Source organism: Bombina bombina, chromosome 6 (assembly GCF_027579735.1).
Source record: "Bombina bombina isolate aBomBom1 chromosome 6, aBomBom1.pri, whole genome shotgun sequence".
NCBI lineage: Eukaryota > Metazoa > Chordata > Amphibia > Anura > Bombinatoridae > Bombina > Bombina bombina.
In genome coordinates, this window is record NC_069504.1 from 257,822,854 (window position 1) to 257,850,439 (window position 27,586).

Sequence of the window (27,586 nt, forward strand, 5' to 3'; positions counted from 1 at the left end):
CATAACTGGTATTGACACAGAAGGAGAGGATGATGAACTATCCCCACTACCTTCATTTGAAGAATCATCTTGGGCAACCTTATTAAATGTGACAGTACTGTCCTTACTTTGTCTGGACGCCATGGCACAATTATCACATACATTTGAAGGGGGGGGCCACCTTGGCCTCCATACATACAGAACATGATCTATCTGAAGGTACAGACATGTTAGACAGGCTTATACAGGCTATTAATGCAATAAAACCGTTTTTAAACAAAACCGTTACTGTCTCTTTAAATGTTAAACAGAGCACACTTTATTTCTGGATATGTGAAAAATTATGAAGGAAATATCCGATCTTTACCAAATTTGCACCCTAGTGTCTTAATGCCTTAAAAGTATTGAACCCCAAGTTTGTAACCCCTTAAATGAGGAAACCGGAGCTGTTTTATCAATTAGCAACTTTAAACCCACTACAGTCCTAGCCACAGTGTTTGCTGCAGCTTCACCTGTCCTTGGGGGTTATTCGTCACAAAAATAAGCCTTCCAGGAACGTTTTTAATGGCCACCAGACCCTCTCACATGAAGCTGCATGCACTGCATCCAAAAGAAACTGCGCAATTATGGCGCGAAAATGAGGCTCTGCCTACTAGAGTGAAAGGCTCTTCCTGACTGGGAAGGTGTCTAAACAACTGTCTGGCGCCTAAAAACGTTACCTAATTATTCTCAGGTTTTAAAAACACTTCAAACCGCATATAAATATTGAATAAAGCAATCGATTTAGCCCACAAGAGTGTCAACCAATATATAGCCCATTAATAAGCCTTCATTCTGTTATGAGTCTAAGAAAATAGCTTACCGATCCCAAAGAGGGAAAATGACAGTCTTCTAGCATTACTCAGTCTTGTTAGAAAATGGACTAGTCATACCTTGAGCAGAAAGGTCTGCAAACTGTTCCCCCCAACTGAAGTTCTCTGGGCCTCTTCCCCAACTAACACCACATACTCTTCACCATCTCCGTGGAGATGCTACTTGTTCAGAGCGGCAAAGAGAATGACTGGGGGGCGGAGCCTGAGGAGGGGCTATATGGGCAGCTTTTGCTGTGCTCTTTGCCATTTCCTGTTGGGGAAGAGAATATTCCCCACAAGTAAGGATGACGCCGTGGACCGGACACACCAATGTTGGAGAAAATTGGCGCCAAGTATGACGCCAACGTAACGTAAACTTTTTAGGCGACAAAAAATGACCGGAAATGACACACTTGCGTCACTAATGACGCCGGCGTGTGAAAGGTCTCGACGTCACGTATGACGCTGGAAATGACAAAGTTGCGTCAAAAAACGTAATTTCCCACGCCAAAAAAGTTTGCGCCAAAAATGACGCAATAAAGTCTAACATTTGACGCACCCGCGGGCCTAATACCCGCAAAATGCAAAAGTAGTCAAAATTGAAAAAGACTAAACCCCAGGTAAGAAACAAATTTCTTAAAGTGTTTATATTCCCAAACATGAAACTGACAGTCTGCAGAAGGAAATACATGAACCTGACTCAGGGCAAATATAAGTACAATACATATATTTAGAACTTTATATAAATTGCATAAAGTGCCAAACCATAGCTGAGAGTGTCTTAAGTAATAAAAACATACTTACCAAAAGACACCCATCCACAAATAGCAGATAGCCAAACCAGTACTAAAACAGTTCTTTAGTAGAGGTAATGGTAAATTTGAGAGTATATCGTCGATCTGAAAAGGGAGGTAGGAGATGAATCTCTACGACCGATAACAGAGAACCCATGAAAAAGACCCGCGTTAGGGAAATCATCGTATTCAAAAGGTGATACTCCCTTCACGTCCCTCTGACATTCGCTGTACTCTGAGAGGAATCGGGCTTCAACAATGCTGAGAAGCGCATATCAACGTAGAAATCTTAGCACAAACTTACTTCGCCACCTCCATAGGAGGCAAAAGTTTGTAAAACTGAATTGTGGGTGTGGTGAGGGGTGTATTTGTAGGCATTTTGAGGTTTGGGAAACTTTGCCCCTCCTGGTAGGATTGTATATCCTATATGTCACTAGCTCATGGACTCTTGCCAATTACATGAAAGAAATTACAGCTAAACGCAAACACCGCAGAAATGTAAAAATAGCCTTGGTCCCAAACGGACAAAAAATGGAAAAGTGCTGTGGTCATTAAGGGGTTAAATAACATTGCTCTGATTATCAGACTCCTAACCAAGCCCCAAAGTTTTAGGAGAATACCCTCAGATACCTACTCCAGCTTGCTCCTGTTTGTGTAAAGGGTATTTTTATATGCAAAAGAAGGGGGAGTGTCTTATTTCTCACTTACAGTGGGCTTTCTAGCTACTTTTCAACAGAACTAAACAGAGCTTCTAAGTAAGTTTTTAAACAGTTTTATACTGGATTTTTATATCAGTATCTGTGCCTATTCTTTTTAGTAGTGTCTATTACATGCAGTTATATGAAAATTGGTGTATACTGTCTTTTTAAAGCAGACATGCTCAAACTTGGTCCTCCAGAGGTTTTGGAACTACATTTCCCATGATGCTCAGCCAGCATATCATGGGAAATGTAGTTCCAAACCCTCTGGAGGGACACGTTTGAGGATGTCTGCTTTAAAGCTTGCACTCTTCGTTCTTCTTGCACATCAGAACAAGAATCTGTGAGTTGATTGATCCTCAACATTTGCTGAGTCCCAGGGATCAAAGGTGTTATTTGGGCCTATACTCTACAAGGTAATGCTGGACAGTGGCTCACTTTCCCTGTGCTGCAGGGAGTTGGAAAGCTGAATGAGGAGCAATATGTCAGGTGCATGAGGGAGATCAAACCTGTGGGGAATCAGGCTATCTGGTCAAAACAACTCTTCTAATCATAAGTGTGTGTGTGTGTGTCTGTGCTCTCGAACTAGGAAGGTGGGCTTGGATGAGCTTAGTGGAATTAAATCAGTGTGATGATACAGGCTGCATCATTATCACAGGTAAGAGAGTGTGTGTCAGAGAGAGGAAGCCCAGGTGCAGAATGGCGGTCTGCTGGGTTAGAGGCCCCCAGGGTTAAAATAATTCTTCAAAACATAGGTGTGTCCATATTAGTTACAAGCTGTCTTCAGCAGCAGTAGGCAGCATGACACTGCATCAATTGGGCAGTGCAGCCTCATATCAGTTAAGGCAGCAGACAGCCCTTCACAAATCTAGGTCAGCTCCTGGCTGGTGTAATAGCACAAGGTCTCCACACAACTAAATCACCACTACAGGGTAGGTAATGCAGCTGTCATTTAACCCCTAGAATGCTGTGTGTGTAGTTTGGGCAGTCAATGGATAACTTCACTGTTCAAAAGGTTATTCCAATAATGTGTACATAATATCTAAGTTTTATTTTCTCTTATTAGTGTGTGAGGAAAAGTGTGTTTTTCCTTAACAAGGGCCTGACAGTGTGGTTTTACTATCAGACTAGTACCTTTTCCTGTGTGATTAAGAACCAGTCTTATATTCTCAGGCAACAATGTTGTAATTAAAAAAAAAAAAGTGTGTTAATCTGTCACTATTAAAAAACAGGACTTAATGTTGCCTAAAATAAAATGTTGCTTACAAAATTATTACTGGTATGAGTAGGTATTAGTCAACAAAAAGTTAAGTTAAAAGTACAAACAAACTCTACAAAGGTAACACAAACACAGTTAGTGGTCATAACACAAACTGTCATATTATGTACTTACTTTGTTGCCCGTATAAACTTGCCCCAAATTGGGACAACTGACCCGATGCGGATGGTGATGGAGATGCCAGCATCTGCACAGTAAAATAAAATAAAAAAAGTTGGTGATTGTTTCCTTTGTTTACTAACATTACAGACAAGGCCCCTGTTTCTCAACGTGTGGTACATGTAACCCTGGGGGCACCTAAAGCAATAGTAAGGGGTACTCTAGCAATTGCCCTTTCATTATTTCTTGCTCATATGCAGCTAAGGTAAAATATTCAATGTATCACAGAAATAAATGTTTCCCATTTCTACTTTCAAGCATCCCTACCAGACCAGATTGTATTTCCCCACATGGGCTGGTCAGCGGTTCATTCCCTGAGACTGACTCACCTGTTCTCAGGTAAGACAATAAGTGAAATTTGAGGACACAAGTTCAGAAATGCTAATATAAAGTGGGTAAGAGCCAGACCCAGTGTATTGCACTGTGCACTGTGAACAAAATGTAAGACATGTGCCAGACATAGGGCCACAGTGAAATATCACAAGAAAAATATGCCATGATGCAATGTGTCAGGTAAAGTGTTCTATACCCTAGTATGGCACACTGGAATGAGCCTTAAAAGGTGAGTATATAATAAAGTTAGATGCAGATGTGGTAACATAAATATTGCTTCTTATGTTTTTTTTAATGTACAGTGACATAATATGAAAGTGATGTGTGTGTGTGTGAGTGTAGCATGGGTGTTTAATCTGTACGTTGCTTTACTTATTATTTGTTGTTCTAATATTTTCATTCAGTAAACCATATCAATAACCATTTTTGTCACAGTCTGTGATATGTACAATTACCTAATACTTTTTAAATAATTAATAAAATAATATGTATCTGTTGCAGTAGGTGTAAAATTATGCCAGTAGGGGTACTTGCTACAAAAAGATTGAGAAACACTGGTCTAGGCAATATGTGAAGCCGGTATTCTATCAAAATGAGCTCCATCTTGATATTTGCTACCTCCATGTGCACAATTACGTAATCGCACTCCACATATGTTTTAAAAGAATGTGTGGAATGTGATTACGTAATTACAAGCATGCGCACATGGAGGTAGCAAATCTCGACGAAGGGTAAATGTAGTCCTCTCATTTCTTCTTAAAGCAGCCATGGACATGCGCACAGCTTTATTTCTCATTGAATTACACACGTAATCAAATAAAAATAAAGCGTCTCTCCACTTCTTAATTAATGGGCATTATTTCCTTTCCATCTGTATGAGGAGAGTGCACGGCTTCATTCCTTACTTGTAGGAATACAGAACCTGCGCACCAGGAGGAGGCAAAGACACCCCAGCCAAAGGCTTAAATACCTTCCCCACTCCCTTCGTCCCCCAGTCATTCTGCTGAGAGAACAAGAAACAGTAGGAGAAATATCAGGGTATAAAAAAAGGTTGGTCCGCCCAACAGACAAAACGTGCAGGGGCCGTGGACTCTCCTCATACAGATGGAAAGGAAATTATCAGGTAAGCATAATTTATGTTTTCCATCTTAATATGAGGAGAGTCCACGGCTTCATTCCTTACTTGTGGGAAATATATATCCAAGCTCTAGAGGACACTGAATGAAAACGGGAGGGTAAAAAGAGAGGCGGACCCTATTCTGCGGGCACCACAGCCTGCAAAGACATCAGCAAAGACATCAAATTTGTAAAACTTACAAATCTGCTCCATAGAGGCCTCATTTTTGAAGGCCCAAGAAGAAGCCACAGCTCTAGTTGAATGAGCCATAATCCTCTGAAGAGGCTTATGTCCCGCTGTTTCATATGCTAAGCAGATAATGCTCCTCAACCAAAAAGATAGGAAAGTGGCAGAAGCTTTCTGTCCTCTTCACTTCCCAGAATAGCCAAAGTCTGTCTAAAATCCTTCGTAGCCTGAAGATAGAATTTCAAAGCTCGAACCACATCCAAATTATAAAGTAATCGTTCCTTCGAAGGAGGAGGATTAGGACACAAGGAAGGCACCACGATCTCCTGATTGATTTTGTGATCAGACACCAACGTAGGGAGGAAACCCAACCCAGTGCGAAGAACAGTCTTATCAGCATGAAAAACTAGGTAAGGAGGATCACATTGCAAGGCCGCCATCTCAGAGAGTCTGCGTACTGAAGCAATAGACAGTAGAAAGAGAACCTTCCAAGACAGTAATTTAATGTCAACTGAATGCATGGGCTCAAACAGAGCCCTCTGCAAAACCTTAAAGGGACAGTTCACCCAAAAATGTTCTCCCCTTTAAATTGTTCCCAATGATTCAGTTTACCTGCTGGAGTGTTTTAAATTGTTTACAAGCAGCTCCTTTACCCCTATTTTGGCATTTGAAATAGCTGATTTAGCCTGTGGTATCCGAACCTATACTGAAAGTTTCTACACTGGAGTATATTCTATTGAACAGCCTAAGTAAACACAGCCAGCAGAAGAGATTACACTCTCAGTGGGGGGCATGATAGTTAAAGGGACACTCCGGTTTTATTAAATTTTCATGATTCAGATACAGCATGTAATTTTAAACACCTTTCCAATTTACTTCCATTAAAAAAAATGTGCAGAGTCTTTTATATTTACACTTTTTTTGAGTCACCAGCTCCTACTGAGCATGTGCAAGAACTCAGACTATACGTATATGCATTTGTGATTGGCTGATTGCTATCACATGGCACAGGGGGAGTGGAAATATACATAACTTTTAAATGTGTTTGAATTTCAAATGAGTAGTAGATTCTTTTCTGAGTAAATGCTATTGTATTGTCTTGTTATCTTGCATTTGTTGATTATGCAAATATGCTGTGTTTACTGGTCCTTCAAGTAATAAAATGATAACTTTCCATTGTTCTTTCTAAGTATTGAACTTTGGTTTTCTAGACAAACATAAGATAAGGAAGCAAGTCTGTGTACATAAAAGTGATAACATAATGAGATCTGATATTACCTGAAGCTCAACACATTGTAATAGGCTATGGTTTAAAAGCACAAAACCAGCTACTTCATATACACAAATAAACCGAAAAATGCAATTTCTCATAAATGTTATAGCCTGATTCTGAACAAAAGACTTAATATCAGGAAGCTCAGCGAGCCTCTTGTGTAATAAACACAGATAGTGCCGAAATCTGTCCTTTTAAGGAACTAGCGGCAAGTCCTTTCTCCAAGGCATCCTGGAAAAAGGAAAGAATCCTGGATACCTTGACCTTATGCCAGGGGAATCCACATTCTTCACACCAGAATAAGTAAGTCCTCCACACCTTATGATATATGCGACAAGTGACCGGCTTCCTAGCTTGAATGAGAGTATCAATCCCTCTCTCAGAAAAACCTCTCTTGGCTAGGACTAGGCGTTCAATCTCCACGCAGTCAGCCTCAGAGAATCCAGATTTTGATGAACAAAGGGACCCTGTTCCAGCAGATCCCTGCGACAAGGTAACATCCATGGAGGAGATGACATCCCCACCAGGTCTGCAAACCACATCCTTCGAGGCCACGATGGAGCAATTAGAATAGTCGAAGCTTGCTCCTGCTTGATGCGGGCCACTACCCGAGGTGTAAGTGGTAACGGAGGAAAAATGTAAACTAGGTTGAACCCCCAGGGCACTGCTAAGGCATCTATCAGTTCTGCCTGAGGATCCCTGGATTGACCTAGCTTGGCTGGATGCCATGAGATCTATCTCCGGCGTCCCCCATCTGTTGAATATCTCTGCAAACACCTCGGGATGGAGAGACCATTCCCTCGGATGAAACGATTGTCTGTTGAGAAAGTCCGCTTCCCAGTTGTCCACACCCGGAATGTGGATCTTGGATTCCACCCATTCCAGAATCCAAGATACTTCCCTTATGGCTATGGAGCTTCTCGTTCCCCCCTGATGGTTGATGTAAGCCACCGAGGTAATGTTGTCTGATTGGAATCTGATAAACTGGGACAAACCCAGAAGAGGCCAAGCCTTCAGAGCGTTTAAGATCGCTCAAAGTTACAAAATGTTGATCGGGAGAAGAGATTTCTCTTGAATCCACCGACCCTGTGCCTTCCTGGCACCCCAAACAGCTCCCCATCCTGATAGACTTGCGTCTGCAGTCATAATCTCCCAGGAGGGTCTCTAGAAGGATGTCCTCTGGGACAGGTGATCTGGACAGAGCCACCAAGAGAGCGATTCTCTCGACTGGTTGTCCAGAGAAATCTGTTGGGATAGATCTGAGTGATCGCCGTTCCATTGCCTCAGCATGCACAACGGAAAAGGTATGAGATGGAACCTGGCGAAAGGAATGACATATATGCTAGACACCATGAGGCCAATTAGCTCCATACACCTGGCCACAGATGGTCTTGGAGGGCAAGACAATTGGAAGCAATCTTGCAACGTCTCTGGTCTGTAAGGAATATCTTCATGGATATGGAATCTATTATGCCCAGGAATTCCACTCTGGTACTGGGGACCAGAGAACTCTTTCCAAGTTTATCTTCCATCCATGAGTTTGAAGAAGAAGTAGCAGAGCTCTTGAATGGTCTTCTGCCAGCCTGCAGGACGAAGCCTGGACCAGGATGTCATCCAGGTATGGTGCTACTGCAATACCTCTGGATCTCGCCACCGCGAGCAGAGCCCCTAGAACCTTCATAAAGGCTCTTGGAGCAGTAGCCAGGCCAAATGGGAGAGCCACAAACTGGAAGTGCTGGTCAGGAAAGGCGAAACTTAAGAACTTAAGTCATGAACTGCCCCTCTTGAACTAAGGGCAGAATTGACCTTATCTCCATCTTGAACAACGGCACCGACAAAAACTTGTTTAAGTACTTTAAGTCTAGAATCGGGTGAAACGTACCCTCTTTCTTTGGGACCACAAAAAGGTTTGAATAGTATCCCAGACCTCTCTCTGCTAAAGGTACTGGCACAATCACTCCTAGAGAGAAGAGATCCCTTACGCACCCTAGAAATGCATCTTGTTTTTCTGGTCATGAAGACAGGTTTGAAAAGAGGAATCTGCCCCTGGGTGGATGAGATTTGAAACCTATCCTGTAACCCTGAGCTATGACCTCCAGAACCCAAGGGTCTTGCACGTCTCCTAGACAAGCCTCCACAAAGAGATAGTCTGCCCCTTCATGCCAATTTTTTTCTCGGCAGGCTACTTGTTCTGCTTGGATTTATTCCAAGATTGAGATGGTTTCCAAGATCCCTTGGACTGATACGGCTTTGCGGGGGGCTGCTGGTGTTGGGATTTATCCGAACGAAAGGGACGTAAATTAGGACCCTGGCATTTAGGTTTGTTGTTCTTATCCTGCGGTAAAAAGGCACCATTGCCCCCAGTGACTGTGTATATGATAGAGTCCAGTCCTGGACCGAAAAGAACCTTCCCCTTAAATGGAAGGGAAAGCAATCTAGATTTTGAAGTCATGTCAGCAGACCAAGAATTCAGCCACAGAGCCCTATGGGCCAGCACAGAAAAGCCTGATGTCTTGGCATTCAAGCGAATAATCTGAATGTTTGCATCGCAAATAAACGAATTATCTACCCTCAAGGTCTTAATTCTTTCCTGGATCTCATCGAGGGGAGTTTCCACCTCAATCATCTCCAATAGAGAATCACACCAATACCGCCGCTGCAGGCTGAAATGTGTTCAGTGGCAGTTACAATTGGACAACCGGAGCGAATTGCTCAGATCAGAGATACGTTCAATTGATATCCGGACTGTGGATTACTTATAGCATCACACAGGTTTAATTTATTTTATTTATACATATAGATGTTTAATTTGTACATGAGTATATATTATACCCTTTTATATTGTTTTTTTAAGTGGAAGAACAAAAAAGGTATGTTTTAGGTATTGATAGCGCTCAGCTATGTATATTGTTAATGAAGTGAGCGCTTTGTAAGGTGCTTCTTTCCGAATTCTCCTTTTAACATTAATCTTCATATTATAAAATACATACACACAAATAAAATAATTGGTACTCTTGAGTAAAATCAAAATATTTGCACTAGCAGAGCCATCAGAATACTGTTCTGGAAGACTAGACAACCAGTAAGTAGAAGCAGCAGCCATAGAAATAGCTGGCTTAAGCAAATAGCCTGCATGCAAAAATGCCCTCCTATGAATATATACCCTTATAGTTTCCTTATAGTGATTTTCGACACCCGTGGCCCGAGAAAAAACCTGTGCTGAAACATCTTTCTCAACAGAGTTTCTAGCTTCTTATCCATAGGCTCCTTAAACAATTAACTATCCTCAAGCGGTATAGTGGTGCGCTTAGCAAGCGTGGAGATAGTTCCATCCACTTTAGGGACAGACCTCCACAACTCTAATTGGGAGTCAGGAACCGGGATCAATTTCTTAAAGAAAGAAGAAGCGTAAAAAGGGGATCCGAGTCTTTCCCATTCATTCTTATCAATTTTTGCCATCTTAACGGGAAACGGGAAAATTTGTAGCACCACCCTATCCTCATAAACCTTATCAAGCTTAGGAATAGAAGGTTCCTCTGGTAACTTCGGTTCCGGAACCTCTAACGTAGTCAACACTTCTTTTAACAGAAAGCGTAAGAGCTATATCCTAAATCTAAAGTCTGGTTCCTCCGCAGCCAGAGGCTTAGAGGCAGCCGATTCCGGCCCAGAAAGAGCCTCCTCTGAAGTATCAAAGGCGTCTTCATCAGCAGATAATCTAGTATCAGATAAATCCAACAAGTTGATAGATGACCCCTGGGAAGGATAGCAGTATTTAACCTTTTGCTTGCACTTAGAAGGGCAAGGTAAAGCACTAAAGGCCGCAGACACTGCCGTTTGCAACTGTTCAGAAAAGTCTGGCGGTAAGAGGACCCCTCCCAAAGGAGGATTAGTCGTGCAATGGGGAGCTGCATGTGTAATCTGAGATGATTGCAGGGAACGCACCTCGTGGGACGGAGACCCCTCAGAGGTGGACGGCTCAGTTGTACTAAACATCTTCGTTTTTTTTAGATATAACTACTTTATCAAGGCATGTGGAACATAATTGAACAGGCGGGTATACCATAGCCTCCTCACAATAAAAACAGAATTTATGTTTACCTGATAAATTACTTTCTCCAACGGTGTGTCCGGTCCACGGCGTCATCCTTACTTGTGGGATATTCTCTTCCCCAACAGGAAATGGCAAAGAGCCCAGCAAAGCTGGTCACATGATCCCTCCTAGGCTCCGCCTACCCCAGTCATTCGACCGACGTTAAGGAGGAATATTTGCATAGGAGAAACCATATGATACCGTGGTGACTGTAGTTAAAGAAAAATAAATTATCAGACCTGTTTAAAAAAACCAGGGCGGGCCGTGGACCGGACACACCGTTGGAGAAAGTAATTTATCAGGTAAACATAAATTCTGTTTTCTCCAACATAGGTGTGTCCGGTCCACGGCGTCATCCTTACTTGTGGGAACCAATACCAAAGCTTTAGGACACGGATGAAGGGAGGGAGCAAATCAGGTCACCTAAATGGAAGGCACAACGGCTTGCAAAACCTTTCTCCCAAAAATAGCCTCAGAAGAAGCAAAAGTATCAAACTTGTAAAATTTGGTAAAAGTGTGCAGTGAAGACCAAGTCGCTGCCCTACATATCTGATCAACAGAAGCCTCGTTCTTGAAGGCCCATGTGGAAGCCACAGCCCTAGTGGAATGAGCTGTGATTCTTTCAGGAGGCTGCCGTCCGGCAGTCTCGTAAGCCAATCTGATGATGCTTTTAATCCAAAAAGAGAGAGAGGTAGAAGTTGCTTTTTGACCTCTCCTTTTACCAGAATAAACAACAAACAAGGAAGATGTTTGTCTAAAATCCTTTGTAGCATCTAAATAGAATTTTAGAGCGCGAACAACATCCAAATTGTGCAACAAACGTTCCTTCTTCGAAACTGGTTTCGGACACAAAGAAGGCACGACTATCTCCTGGTTAATGTTTTTGTTAGAAACAACTTTTGGAAGAAAACCAGGTTTAGTACGTAAAACCACCTTATCTGCATGGAACACCAGATAAGGAGGAGAACACTGCAGAGCAGATAATTCTGAAACTCTTCTAGCAGAAGAAATTGCAACCAAAAACAAAACTTTCCAAGATAATAACTTAATATCAACGGAATGTAAGGGTTCAAACGGAACCCCCTGAAGAACTGAAAGAACTAAGTTGAGGCTCCAAGGAGGAGTCAAAGGTTTGTAAACAGGCTTGATTCTAACCAGAGCCTGAACAAAGGCTTGAACATCTGGCACAGCTGCCAGCTTTTTGTGAAGTAACACAGACAAGGCAGAAATCTGTCCCTTCAAGGAACTTGCAGATAATCCTTTCTCCAATCCTTCTTGAAGAAAGGATAGAATCTTAGGAATCTTTACCTTGTCCCAAGGGAATCCTTTAGATTCACACCAACAGATATATTTTTTTCCATATTTTGTGGTAAATTTTTCTAGTTACAGGCTTTCTGGCCTGAACAAGAGTATCAATAACAGAATCTGAGAACCCTCGTTTTGATAAGATCAAGCGTTCAATCTCCAAGCAGTCAGCTGGAGTGAGACCAGATTCGGATGTTCGAACGGACCTTGAACAAGAAGGTCTCGTCTCAAAGGTAGCTTCCATGGTGGAGCCGATGACATATTCACCAGATCTGCATACCAAGTCCTGCGTGGCCACGCAGGAGCTATCAAGATCACCGACGCCCTCTCCTGATTGATCCTGGCTACCAGCCTGGGGATGAGAGGAAACGGCGGGAATACATAAGCTAGTTTGAAGGTCCAAGGTGCTACTAGTGCATCTACTAGAGTCGCCTTGGGATCCCTGGATCTGGACCCGTAGCAAGGAACCTTGAAGTTCTGACGAGAGGCCATCAGATCCATGTCTGGAATGCCCCACAGATGAGTAATTTGGGCAAAGATTTCCGGATGGAGTTCCCACTCCCCCGGATGTAATGTCTGACGACTCAGAAAATCCGCTTCCCAATTTTCCACTCCTGGGATGTGGATTGCAGACAGGTGGCAGGAGTGAGCCTCCGCCCATTGAATGATTTTGGTCACTTCTTCCATCGCCAGGGAACTCCTTGTTCCCCCCTGATGGTTGATGTACGCAACAGTCGTCATGTTGTCTGATTGAAACCGTATGAACTTGGCCTTTGCTAGCTGAGGCCAAGCCTTGAGAGCATTGAATATTGCTCTCAGTTCCAGAATATTTATCGGTAGAAGAGATTCTTCCCGAGACCAAAGACCCTGAGCTTTCAGGGATCCCCAGACCGCGCCCCAGCCCATCAGACTGGCGTCGGTCGTGACAATGACCCACTCTGGTCTGCGGAAGGTCATCCCTTGTGACAGGTTGTCCAGGGACAGCCACCAACGGAGTGAGTCTCTGGTCCTCTGATTTACTTGTATCTTCGGAGACAAGTCTGTATAGTCCCCATTCCACTGACTGAGCATGCACAGTTGTAATGGTCTTAGATGAATGCGCGCAAAAGGAACTATGTCCATTGCCGCTACCATCAAACCTATTACTTCCATGCACTGCGCTATGGAAGGAAGAGGAACGGAATGAAGTGTTTGACAAGAGTTTAGAAGTTTTGTTTTTCTGGCCTCTGTCAGAAAAATCCTCATTTCTAAGGAGTCTATTATTGTTCCCAAGAAGGGAACCCTTGTCGACGGAGATAGAGAACTCTTTTCCACGTTCACTTTCCATCCGTGAGATCTGAGAAAGGCCAGGACTATGTCCGTGTGAGCCTTTGCTTGAGGAAGGGACGACGCTTGAATCAGAATGTCGTCCAAGTAAGGTACTACTGCAATACCCCTTGGTCTTAGCACCGCTAGAAGGGACCCTAGTACCTTTGTGAAAATCCTTGGAGCAGTGGCTAATCCGAAAGGAAGCGCCACGAACTGGTAATGCTCGTCCAGGAATGCGAACCTTAGGAACCGATGATGTTCCTTGTGGATAGGAATATGTAGATACGCATCCTTTAAATCCACCGTGGTCATGAATTGACCTTCCTGGATGGAAGGAAGAATTGTTCGAATGGTTTCCATTTTGAACGATGGAACCTTGAGAAACTTGTTTAGGATCTTGAGATCTAAGATTGGTCTGAACGTTCCCTCTTTTTTGGGAACTATGAACAGATTGGAGTAGAACCCCATCCCTTGTTCTCCTAATGGAACAGGATGAATCACTCCCATTTTTAACAGGTCTTCTACACAATGTAAGAATGCCTGTCTCTTTATGTGGTCTGAAGACAATTGAGACCTGTGGAACCTCCCCCTTGGGGGAAGCCCCTTGAATTCCAGAAGATAACCTTGGGAGACTATTTCTAGTGCCCAAGGATCCAGAACATCTCTTGCCCAAGCCTGAGCGAAGAGAGAGAGTCTGCCCCCCACCAGATCCGGTCTCGGATCGGGGGCCAACATTTCATGCTGTCTTGGTAGCAGTGGCAGGTTTCTTGTTCCAGCCTTGCATTGGTCTCCAGGCTGGCTTGGCTTGAGAAGTATTACCCTCTTGCTTAGAGGACGTAGAACTTGGGGCTGGTCCGTTTCTACGAAAGGGACGAAAATTAGGTTTATTTTTGGCCTTGAAAGACCTATCCTGAGGAAGGGCGTGGCCCTTACCCCCAGTGATATCAGAGATAATCTCTTTCAAGTCAGGGCCAAACAGCGTATTCCCCTTGAAAGGAATGTTAAGGAGTTTGTTCTTGGAAGACGCATCCGCTGACCAAGATTTCAACCAAAGCGCTCTACGCGCCACAATAGCAAACCCAGAATTCTTCGCCGCTAACCTAGCCAATTGCAAAGTGGCGTCTAGGGTGAAAGAATTAGCCAATTTTAGAGCACGGATTCTGTCCATAATCTCCTCATAAGGAGGAGAATCACTATCGATCGCCTTTACTAGCTCATCGAACCAGAAACACGCGGCTGTAGTGACAGGGACAATGCATGAAATTGGTTGTAGAAGGTAACCTTGCTGAACAAACATCTTTTTAAGCAAACCTTCTAATTTTTTATCCATAGGATCTTTGAAAGCACAACTATCTTCTATGGGTATAGTGGTGCGTTTGTTTAAAGTAGAAACCGCTCCCTCGACCTTGGGGACAGTCTGCCATAAGTCCTTTCTAGGGCCGACCATAGGAAACAATTTTTTAAATATGGGGGGAGGGACGAAAGGTATACCGGGCCTTTCCCATTCTTTATTTACAATGTCCACCACCCGCTTGGGTATAGGAAAAGCTTCTGGGAGCCCCGGGACCTCTAGGAACTTTTCCATTTTACATAGTTTCTCTGGGATGATCAAATTCTCACAATCATCCAGAGTGGATAATACCTCCTTAAGCAGAGCGCGGAGATGTTCCAGCTTAAATTTAAATGTAATCACATCGGGTTCAGCTTGTTGAGAAATTTTCCCTGAATCTGAAATTTCTCCCTCAGACAAAACCTCCCTGGCCCCCTCAGACTGGTGTAGGGGCATTTCAGAACCATTATCATCAGCGTCCTCATGCTCTTCAGTATCTAAAACAGAGCAGTCGCGCTTACGCTGATAAGTGGGCATTTTGGCTAAAATGTTTTTGATAGAATTATCCATTACAGCCGTTAATTGTTGCATAGTAAGGAGTATTGGCGCGCTAGATGTACTAGGGGCCTCCTGAGTGGGCAAGACTCGTGTAGACGAAGGAGGGAATGATGCAGTACCATGCTTACTCCCCTCACTTGAGGAATCATCTTGGGCATCATTTTCAGTGTCACATAAATCACATTTATTTAAATGAAAAGGAACCTTGGCTTCCCCACATTCAGAACACAGTCTATCTGGTAGTTCAGACATGTTAAACAGGCATAAACTTGATAACAAAGTACAAAAAACGTTTTAAAATAAAACCGTTACTGTCACTTTAAATTTTAAACTGAACACACTTTATTACTGCAATTGCGAAAAAGTATGAAGGAATTGTTCAAAATTCACCAAAATTTCACCACAGTGTCTTAAAGCCTTAAAAGTATTGCACACCAAATTTGGAAGCTTTAACCCTTAAAATAACGGAACCGGAGCCGTTTTTAACTTTAACCCCTTTACAGTCCCTGGTATCTGCTTTGCTGAGACCCAACCAAGCCCAAAGGGGAATACGATACCAAATGAAGCCTTCAGAAAGTCTTTTCTATGTATCAGAGCTCCTCACACATGCGACTGCATGTCATGCTTCTCAAAAACAAGTGCGCAATACCGGCGCGAAAATGAGGCTCTGCCTATGATTAGGGAAAGCCCCTAGAGAATAAGGTGTCTAAAAAAGTGCCTGCCGATATTATTTAACAAAAATACCCAGATTAAATGATTCCTCAAGGCTAAATATGTGTAATATATGAATCGATTTAGCCCAGAAAATGTCTACAGTCTTAATAAGCCCTTGTGAAGCCCTTATTTACTGTCTGAATAAAAATGGCTTACCGGATCCCATAGGGAAAATGACAGCTTCCAGCATTACATCGTCTTGTTAGAATGTGTCATACCTCAAGCAGCAAAAGACTGCTCACTGTTCCCCCAACTGAAGTTAATTCCTCTCAACAGTCCTGTGTGGAACAGCCATGGATTTTAGTAACGGTTGCTAAAATCATTTTCCTCATACAAACAGAAATCTTCATCTCTTTTCTGTTTCAGAGTAAATAGTACATACCAGCACTATTTTAAAATAACAAACTCTTGATTGAATAATAAAAACTACAGTTAAACACTAAAAAACTCTAAGCCATCTCCGTGGAGATGTTGCCTGTACAACGGCAAAGAGAATGACTGGGGTAGGCGGAGCCTAGGAGGGATCATGTGACCAGCTTTGCTGGGCTCTTTGCCATTTCCTGTTGGGGAAGAGAATATCCCACAAGTAAGGATGACGCCGTGGACCGGACACACCTATGTTGGAGAAAACAGGTTTTAGATCTGGGTAAAGAGGGAGTACCCTCTAACGCATTAAAGTCCTCCATAGCTTGCACTTTTAAAATGGACTATAGAAAAAGTAAATGGCATCTTTATACCCCAATAGCCGGGGCACTCACTACCTCCTATGACCCAGGCCCCACAGAGAAATCGCTTCTTCTCCTGTAAACCGCACGGTCAGGAAAGAGGAAGTAAATGAGGCCACAACCGGTCCCATGGAGTGCCATGCAGGACCGCTCTTGCTGCAGGAAGAAAAGCGCACCAAACTGACAGGCTGCGCAGTTTATACAAATTTAAGTAAAACCTGAATGTTCCCACATCTGCCAGAGCCTCATCTCACACATGTCGCAGCATAAAACATAATAAAGCAAATCATGTATAAATCCCCCCTGTTCAATAATCCCCTTCCGGAGATATTAACCCTTGATTCCATACAGATAAAGGAGTCGCACTGTGACCCTGTCCTCTTACGTTATCATATGATATAAAATGAAACGATCTTACTGGAATCATCGCTGTGGAACAGATACACAGCCTCTCAAGTTTGACAGTCTTGTCAACACCGATTGCTTAGGAGTTGTTAATACGAGTCTGGATGGTTTTGCAGAAAGACTCTCCCTGCAACTCCAGACCCTAACATCCGTCAATGCTCTCACTGAGAGGCTGACAAGACTACTTAAAACTCCAGTCCCATAGCGAAGAGTACTACCCTCCATAAGAGACTACTCCGAATCTTCCGCCACTTCTCTGCCATCCTCCTGTGACGAAAAGCAAAGAATGACTGGGGGATGAGGGGAGTGGGAGGTATTTAAGCCTTTGGCTGAGGTGTCTTTGCCTCATCCTGGTGGCCAGGTTCTGTATTCCCACAAGTAAGGAATGAAGCCGTGGACTCTCATCATATTAAGATGGAAATTAAATAAAGCTAGTCTCCACCTGTCTATCATTTTTAAATATGCACATTAATTACGATTACTCCTAAATTCATTAACTATATGTTACAGGACCTGATTAAGCAAACCAAACAACGTAGATTACAGTATTTATTTTTCATTACATGCGCAATTCAATGAGAAATGACGCCATGTGCATGCTCATGGCCACTTTAAGAAGAAATGTGAGGACTACATTTCCTCTCCGTCGAGATTGTCTACCTCCAATGTGTGCATGCTTGTAATTACGTAAATCCTATTTCAGACATTTTTCTTTTAAACATGTGGAGTGCGATTAAGTAATTGCGCACATGCGCACACAGAGGTAGCAAATCTGAACACAATAGCAAATTTCAATAGAACAGAAAAGAGAGAAACCTTAGTAAACAATGTTGCTATATATAAAAAATGTTTGCTCTCATGTAAATCAGGAGAAACCATGACACACAGAACCATAGGCCCATACGAACTATAAAGAGAAAGCTTAATTTAAGCAACAGTAAATACCATGATATTTAAAGGGACAGTCTAGTCAAAATTAAACTTTCATGATTCAGATAGAGCATGCATTTTTAAACAACTCTCCAATCGACTTTTATCATTAAATTTGCTATGCTCCCTTGGTGGTATTTTTGAAAAGCTAAACCTAGGTAGCCTCAAACTGATTTCTAAACCGTTGAAAACCGCCTCCTAGCTCAGAGCATTTTGAAAGTTTTTCACAGTTAGACAGTACTAGTTCATGTGTGTCATATAGATAACATTGTGCTCAATCCAGTGGAGTTATTTAGGAGCATGTACTGCTTGGCTAAACTGCATGTACGTCAAAGCACTGAGATAAGAGGGCAGTCTGCAGAGGCTTAGATACAAGGTAATCACAGAGGTAAAAAGTATATTAATATAACTGTGTTGGTTATGCAAAAATGGGGAAGGGTAATAAAGGGATTATCTATCTTTTTAAACAATAACAATTCTGGTGTAGACTGTCCCTTTAATGTAAAATGTTTAGTTGTGTGTATTAGAACAACTTTGCCATATACTTTCATTATTTTTTTATTCTTACTTCAAGTAATTAAACTCTGAAAAAGCACAATGCAGACTTTTTAAGGCTACATACATTTCCCTAATTTACTTTAACAGATAAATAATGAACTTTATATAACATGATTGGCTTTGTTAGCTGAAGACTCAAAACCAAATTGGTTCTTCCAAATAAGCCAAACTATTTGTAGCAAACAAGAGGTTAGTTTTAAAAAAATGTGTAGACCTGGAAGATACAGTATGCTATTCTATAGCAAGACAATAGAAATTGCAAGATGTTAACTGGCCTTTTAATTTGTAGGATAGAAACAGAATTTATGCTTACCTGATAAATTACTTTCTCTTACGGTGTATCCAGTCCACGGATTCAACCTTACTTGTGGGATATTCTCATTCCCTACAGGAAGTGGCAAAGAGAGCACACAGCAGAGCTGTCCATATAGCTCCCCCTCAGGCTCCGCCCCCCCCCCCAGTCATTCGACCGACGGTTAGGAGAAAAAGGAGAAACCATAGGGTGCAGTGGTGACTGTAGTTTTACAAAAATAAATTTGAACCTGACTTAATTGCCAGGGCGGGCCGTGGACTGGATACACCGTAAGATAAAGTAATTTATCAGGTAAGCATAAATTCTGTTTTCTCTTACATGGTGTATCCAGTCCACGGATTCATCCTTACTTGTGGGATACCAATACCAAAGCTTTAGGACACAGATGAAGGGAGGGAACAAGTCAGGTAACCTAAACGGAAGGCACCACTGCTTGCAAAACCTTTCTCCCAAAAATAGCCTCCGAAGAAGCAAAAGTATCTGTTCAACAGAAGCCTCATTCTTGAAAGCCCATGTGGAAGCCACAGCTCTGGTGGAATGAGCTGTAATTCGTTCAGGAGGCTGCTGTCCAGCAGTCTCATAAGCCAATCGTATGATGCTTTTCAGTCAGAAGGAAAGACAGGTAGCAGTCGCTTTCTGGCCTCTCATCTTACCAGAATAGACAAGAAATAAGGATGATGTTTGTCTGAAATCTTTAGTTGCTTTTAAATAGAATTTTAAAGCACGAACCACATCAACATTGTGTAATAGTCGTTCCTTCTTAGAAACTGGATTAGGACACAGAGAAGGAACAATGATTTCCTGGTTAATATTCTTATTAGAAAACAACTTTCGGAAGAAAACCAGGTTTGATACGCAAAACAACCTTATCTGCATGGAACACCAGATAGGGTGAATTAAACTGCAAAGCAGACAATTCTGAAACTCTTCAAGCAGAAGAAATAGCTACCAAAAACAAAACCTTCCAAGATAATATCTTAATATCTATGGAATGTAAAGGTTCAAACGGAACCCCTTGAAGAACTGAAAGAACTAAATTTAGACTCCATGGAGGAGCCACAGGGTTATAGACAGGCTTAATTCTGACTAAAGCCTGTGCAAACGCTTGAACGTCAGGTACTGCTGCCAGACGCTTGTGTAACAGGATAGACAGAGCAGATATCTGTCCCTTTAAGGAACTAGCAGATAAACCTTTCTCCAATCCTTCTTGGAGAAAAGACAATATCCTGGGAATCCTAATCTTACTCCACGAGTAACCCTTGGATTCACACCAACAAAGATATTTCTGCCATATCTTATGGTAAATCATCCTGGTGACAGGCTTTCTAGCCTGGATCATAGTATCTATAACCGATTCAGAGAACCCACGCTTAGATAGAATTAAGCGTTCAATCTCCAAGCAGTCAGTTGTAGAGAAACTAGATTTGGATGCTTGAATGGACCTTGAATTAGAAGATCCTGCCTCGATGGCAGTGTCCAAGGTGGAACAGATGACATGTCCACTAGGTCTGCATACCAAGTCCTGCGTGGCCACGTAGGCGCTATCAGAATTACCGAAGCCTTCTCCTGTTTGATTCTGGCTACCAGCCGAGGGAGAAGGGGAAACGGTGGAAAGACATAAGCCAGATTGAGGGACCAAGGCGCTACTAGAGCATCTATCAGTGCCGCCTTGGGGACCCTGGACCTGGATCCGTAAAGAGGAAGTTTGGTGTTCTGACGGGACGCCATCAGATCCAATTCTGGAATGCCCCATAGCTGGGTGAGCTGAGCAAAAACCTCCGGGTGGAGTTCCCACTCCCCCGGGTGAAAAGTCTGGCGACTTAGAAAATCCGCCTCCCAGTTGTCTACTCCTGGGATGTGAATGGCAGATAGGTGGCAGGAGTGATCCTCCGCCCATTTGATGATCTCTTGTTACTTCCTTCATCGCTAGGGAGCTCTTTGTTCCTCCCTGATTGATGTACGCTACAGTCGTGATGTTGTCCGACTGAAATCTGATGAATTTGGCCGCTGCTAATTGAGGCCATGCTTGGAGCGTGTTGAATATCGCTCTCAGTTCCAAAATTTTTATCGGGAGAAGAGACTCTTCCCGAGACCATAGGCCCTGAGCTTTCAGGGGGCCCCAGACCACGCCCCAGCCTAACAGGCTTGCGTCGGTCGTTACAATGATCCACTCCGGTCTGCGGAAGCACATTCCCTGAGACAGGTGATCCTGAGACAACCACCAGAGAAGAGAATTTCTGGTCCAGTTGGATTTGAGGAGACAAATCTGCATAATCCCCATTCCACTGTTTGAGCATGCACAGTTGCAGTGGACTGAGATGAATTCGGGCAAAAAGGACCACGTCCATTGCCGCAACCATTAATCCGATTACCTCCATGCACTGCGCTACCGAAGGCCGAGGAATGGAACGAAGAACTCGGCAAGTAGCTAAAAGCTTTAACTTCCTGACCTCCGTCAGAAATATTTTCATTTCTACCGAGTCTATTAGTGTTCCCAGGAAGGGAACCCTTGTGAGCGGGGACAGAGAACTTTTTTTTTTTTTTTACGTTCACCTTCCATCCGTGAGACCTTAGAAAGGCCAGAACAATGTCCGTATGAGCCTTGGCTCTGTGAAAAGACGACGCCTGTATTAAGATGTCGTCTAGGTAAGGTGCTACTGCAATGCCCCGCGGTCTTAGTACCGCTAGGAGGGACCCTAGCACCTTTCTAAAATTCTGGGAACAGTGGCCAACCCGAAAGGAAGGGCCACGAACTGGTAATGCTTGTCCAGAAAGGCGAACCTTAGGAACTGATGGTGATCTTTGTGGATAGGAATATGTAGGTACGCATCCTTTAGATCCACGGTGGTCATATATTGACCTTCCTGGATCATTGGCAAAATTGTCCGAATGGTTTCCATTTTGAATGATGGAACTCTGAAGAATTTGTTTAGAATTTTTAGATCCAGGATTGGTCTGAAAGTTCCTTCCTTTTTGGGAACCACAAACAGGTTTGAGTAAAAACCCAGTCCTCGTTCTGTAATTGGGACTGGATATATCACTCTCATCTTGAGTAGATCTTCTACACAACGTAAGAACACCTCTTTCTTTGTTGTGTCTGTAGACAGACGAGAAAAGTGGAACCTTCCCCTTGGAGGGGAGTCCTTGAATTCTAGAAGATTTCCCTGAGCAACTATCTCTAATGCCCAGGGATTGGGAACATCTCTTGCCCAAGCCTGAGCAAAGAGAGAGAGTCTGCCCCCTACCAGATCCGGTCCCGGATCGGGGGCTACCCCTTCATGCTGTCTTAGTAGCAGCTGCAGGCTTCTTGGCCTGTTTACCCTTGTTCCAGCCCTGCAAAGGTTTCCAGGTTGCCTTGGGCTGTGAAGAGTTACCCTCTTGCTTTGCGGTCGCAGAGGTTGAAGCAGGACCGCTCCTGAAGTTGCGAAAGGAACAAAAATTAGCCTTGTTTTTAGCCTTAAAAGGCCTATCTTGCGGGAGGGCATGGCTCCGAAATAATCTCTTTCAACTCGGGACCGAAAAGGGTCTATCCCTTGAAAGGAATATTCAGTAACTTTGTCTTAGACGACACATCGGCCGACCATGATTTAAGCCAAAGCGCTCTGCGCGCCATGATGGCAAAACCAGAATTTTTCGCCGCTAACTTAGCTAATTGAAAAGCGGCATCTGTGATAAAAGAATTAGCCAGCTTTAGCGCCTTAATTCTTTCCATAATTTCGTCATATGAGGTCTCCGTCTGGAGCGACTCCTCCAGCGCCTCAAACCAGAAAGCCGCTGTAGTAGTTACAGGAATAATGCAGGCAATAGGCTGGAGAAGGAAACCTTGTTGCACAAATATTTTCTTTAGTAAACCTTCCAATTTTTTATCCATAGGATCTTTGAACGCACAACTGTCTTCAATTGGTATGGTTGTGCGCTTGGCTAGAGTTGAAACTGCCCCCTCTACATTAGGGACCGTCTGCCATGCGTCCCGCCTGGGATCAATAATGGGGAACATTTTCTTAAAGATAGGGGGGGGAACAAAGGGTACACCTGGTCTCTCCCACTCCCTATCCACAATATCCGCCACCCTCTTTGGGATCGGAAACGCATCAGTGTATACAGGGACTTCTAGAAACTTGTTCATTTTACACAATTTTTCTGGGACCACCATGGGGTCACAATCATCCAGCGTAGCTAAAACCTCCTTAAGCAGTACGCGGAGGTGTTCCAGCTTAAATTTAAACGCTAAGGAATCTGATTCTGCCCGCTGAGAAACCTTCCCTGTGTCAGAAATTTCTCCCTCAGACAGTACATCCCTCACTGTCACTTCAGAGTGTTGTGAGGGTACAACAGATAAATCATCCAAAACTTCTGATTGCTCATCCTCTGTTCTTAAAACTGAGCTATCACGCTTTTTAGGAAAAACTGGCAGTTTGGATAGAAATGCCGCTAGGGAATTATCCATGACTGCTGCTAATTGTTGTAAGGTAATAGGGGCCAATGCGCTAGAGGTACTAGGAATCGCTTGCGCGGGCGTAACTGGTGTCGACACATGGGGAGAGGAAGGAGGACTATCCTCGTTACCTTCCGTTAAAGAATCAACTTGGGCTACATTTTTAAGTGTCACTGCATGGTCTTTAAAATGTTTAGATACCTTAGCACACTTTAAACACAAATGTAAAGGGGTTACCGCCATGGCTATTAAACACATAGAACAAGGTCTATCAGTAGGCTCAGACATGTTAAACAGACTTAGACAGCACTCAAATACAGTAAAATACAATTTTTGAAAGAACGGTACTGTGCCTTTAAATAATAAAAAGCGCACACTTTTTTACTAAATCTCCAAAAATCATCCAATCTTTATGAAATTTTCACCATATGATCCTAATGCTTTGAAATGATTGCACAGTAAATTTCAAGTCAATTAACCCCTTACTGCCCAAACCGGAGCAAATTAAAGCTGGCAACCGGTTAGTAAAACTATAGCACCATGCCACAGCCTCTGCTGTGGCCCTACCTTTCTTGGGGATTAGTTTTAATCGAAAATAAGCCTCTCTGAAGTCCTCAAGTAATCTCTGGACTCTTCACATGGAGCTGCATGAAGCTGTCTGTAAAATCAACTGCGCAACTAAGGCGCGAATTTCAGGCCCTCTCCCTCTTCACTCTTCGGATGTGGGGCCTTCCCAAGCCAAAATAGGTGTCTAAATAGATGCCATGCGGAATAAACCCCAAAAAAAGTGTTTCAAATGTAATATAAACTTGTATAAATATCAGATTTTTGTAAAAAAAAATAATAATCGATTGCCCCTTAACAGTGTCCACCAGTGTTTGAGCCCTTTCAAATAAGCCTTCCTTCTATACTAAGTCTCAGAATATGGCTTACCTTTCCCACATGGGGATTCTTGTCTTCTAGCATTACTAAGTCTTGACTAGAAAAAATGACTGAAACATACCTCAAAGCAGTTAAGCCTGCAAACTGTTCCCCCCAACTGAAGTTTTCTGATGCTCAACAGTCCTGTGTGGGAACAGCAGTGGATTTTAGTTACAACATGCTAAAATCATTTTCCTCTCAGCAGAAATCTTCATCACTTTCTGCCACAGAGTAAATAGTACAAACCGGCACTATTTTAAAATAACCAACTTTTGATTGAAGAAATAAAAACTACAAATCTAACACCACATTCACTTTACCCTCCCGTGGAGATGCTACTTGTTAGAGCGGCAAAGAGAATGACTGGGGGGGCGGAGCCTGAGGGGGAGCTATATGGACAGCTCTGCTGTGTGCTCTCTTTGCCACTTCCTGTAGGGAATGAGAATATCCCACAAGTAAGGATGAATCCGTGGACTGGATACACCATGTAAGAGAAATTATGTTTATGTCAGGCATTCTTGAAGTACCCCACAGTGTTTGTCAATACCAACTCTAATGGAAGTTTATTCCACGAACCAACCACTCATTCTGTAAAGAAGTCAATAATGTTTAACTACTATAGGTGTAAAAAAACTTGTAGAAAATAAAGCAACACTTGGAAAAAAAATTCCAAAAGAAATCCATCTTACAACCCCAGAATTGTAAGGAGAGACCACACCCCCCATATATTAGGTATAAGAAAGGTGTGTTAACCTTTAAATAGCCAAAATGACTGAGTGTAGCTGTGTTTAGTCCTCTGGCTATGCTATACTAGTAGAAGTATTGGCTTATAGCCTGTGGGCTATGTGGGTGCTGAGAAGACACTTACCTGTCAGAAGCACCCCTCCACTGAGCTTAGCAGCAAGAAGTCTAGCAGGACAGAGACCCTGCAGCTAAACCCAGTAAAAAGCTCATCCAGTGCTTGTACAGGTACAGCAGAGGATCTTACAGGAAAGACCTTAATCCCACATGGGGAGGCTAAGGGACACGTCCCTGCGAAGCCCGAGGGTAGTTATGGCTGAAATCCCATAGAGATAGGGAGATATTGTGCACATAACAGGGTATTTATATGTCCCTGTATCACTCTGAGTGCTTGAAATCTCTTCTGCCTTCTTTCTAAATTATATGTCCCAGGGATAATGGGTCTCACATTGATCTGAGTTTCCATATAATAATCCATAAGCAAGTAGCTGGAACGACTCTGTTCTCAACCTCCTGGGAGACAAAGAAAAAAACTGAGGAGAGATGGGAGGGATTCAAATTCTTGAGTGGGGTTTTAGCCTCCTCCTAGTGGCGAGAATTATATCCAATGTTATGGAGCCCTATGGACTATCATCATTATACAAAGAAAAAGGACTTTATAAAAAGAGAAAAAAAGGAGAGAAAAAAAGGAGAGAAAGAAAAAGAAAGAGGAAAAGAAGAGAGAGAAAAGAGAGAAAAAAAGAGAAAGAGAGAGAGAGAGAATATAACCTGTTTAAGTCTCCCTACAAGCTAAGCGGCTTTATTGGATTGTGCTTTAAAGGGCCAGTAAACCTAGAAAAACATAATTTATGTAAGAATTTACCTGATAAATTCCTTTCTTTCATATTGGCAAGAGTCCATGAGCTAGTGACGTATATGGGATATACATTCCTACCAGGAGAGACAAAGTTTCCCAAACCTCAAAATGCCTATAAATACACCCCCCCCCCCCCCCCACCACACCCACAGTTCAGTTTAACGAATAGCCAAGAAGTGGGGTGATAAGAAAGGAGCGAAAGCATCAACAAGGAATTGGAATAATTGTGCTTTATACAAAAAAATCATAACCACCATAAGAAGGGTGGGCCTCATGGACTCTTGCCAATATGAAAGAAATGAATCTATCAAGTAAATTCTTACATAAATTATGTTTTCTTTCATGTAATTGGCAAGAGTCCATGAACTAGTGACGTATGGGATAGCAATACCCAAGATGTGGAACTCCACGCAAGAGTCACTAGAGAGGGAGGGATAAAAATAAAGACAGCCAATTCCGCTGAAAAAAGAATCCACAACCCAAATCAAAAGTTTTAATCTTTATAATGAAAAAAACTGAAATTATAGGCAGAAGAATCAAACTGAAACGGCTGCCTGAAGTACATTTCTACCAAAAACTGCTTTTGAAGAGGAGAAAACATCAAAATGGTAGAATTTAGTAAAAGTATGCAAAGAAGACCAAGTTGCTGCTTTGCAAATTTGATCAACAGAAGCTTCATTCTTAAAAGCCCAGGAAGTAGAAACTGACCTAGTAGACTGAGCCGTAATCCTCTGAGGCGGGGATTTACCCGACTCCAAATAATCATGATGAATCAAAAGCTTTAACCAAGATGCCAAAGAAATGGCAGAAGCCTTCTGACCTTTCCTAGAACCATACCTTCAAATTTAATGATTTGAGATCCTGATGGAAAAATGGGCCTTGAGATAGAAGGTCTGGCCTTAACGGAAGTGGCCAAGGTTGGCAACTGGACATCCGAACAAGATCTGCATAACAAACCCTGTGTGGCCATACTGGAGCCACCAGCAGTACAAATGAACGCTCCATTATGATTTTGGAAATCACTCTTGGAAGAAGAACTAGAGGCGCAAAGATATAAGCAGGTTGATAACTCCAAGGAAGTGACAACGCATCCACTGCTTCCGCCTGAGGATCCCTGGACCTGGACAGACACCTGGGAAGTTTCCTGTTTAGATGAGAAGCCATCAGATCTATTTCTGGAAGCCCCCACATCTGAACAATCCGAAAAAACACGTCTGGGTGAAGAGACCACTCTCCCGGATGTAAAGTCTGGCGACTGAGATAATCCGCTTCCCAAATGTCTATACCTGGGATATTGCCCGCAGAGATTAGACAGGAGCTGGATTCCGCCCATGCAAGTATCCTTCTTTCATAGCTTGAGGACTGTGAGTCCCACCTTGATGATTGACATACGCCACGGTTGTGACATTGTCTGTCTGAAAACAAATAAACGGTTCTCTCTTCAGAAGAGGCCAAAACTGAAGAGCTCTGAGAATCGCACGGAGTTCCAAAATATTGATTGGTGATCTTGCCTCTTGAGATTTCAAAACCTCTTGTGCTGTCAGAGGTCCCCAGACAGCTCCCCAACCTGAAAGACTCGCATCTGTTGTGATCACAGTCCAGGTTGGACGAACAAAAGAGGCCCCTTGAACTAAACGATAGTGATCTAACCACCAAGTCAGAGATAGTCGAATATTGGGATTTAAGGATATTAATTGTGATATCTTTGTATAATTCCTGCACCATTGG

General features: G+C 42.8%; 1 protein-coding gene across 2 annotated transcripts in view; it reads right to left on the bottom strand.

Moving 5' to 3' along the window:
* CNOT2 (CCR4-NOT transcription complex subunit 2) overlaps positions 1–27,586 on the bottom strand; it is a 644,096-nt gene that overhangs the window by 438,294 nt on the left and 178,216 nt on the right. For both annotated transcript variants that reach the window (XM_053716789.1, XM_053716790.1), the window contains exon 3: positions 3,716–3,788. In XM_053716789.1, coding sequence (XP_053572764.1) covers positions 3,716–3,788 — 73 coding nt within the window. The remainder of the gene's footprint in view (positions 1–3,715; positions 3,789–27,586) is intronic.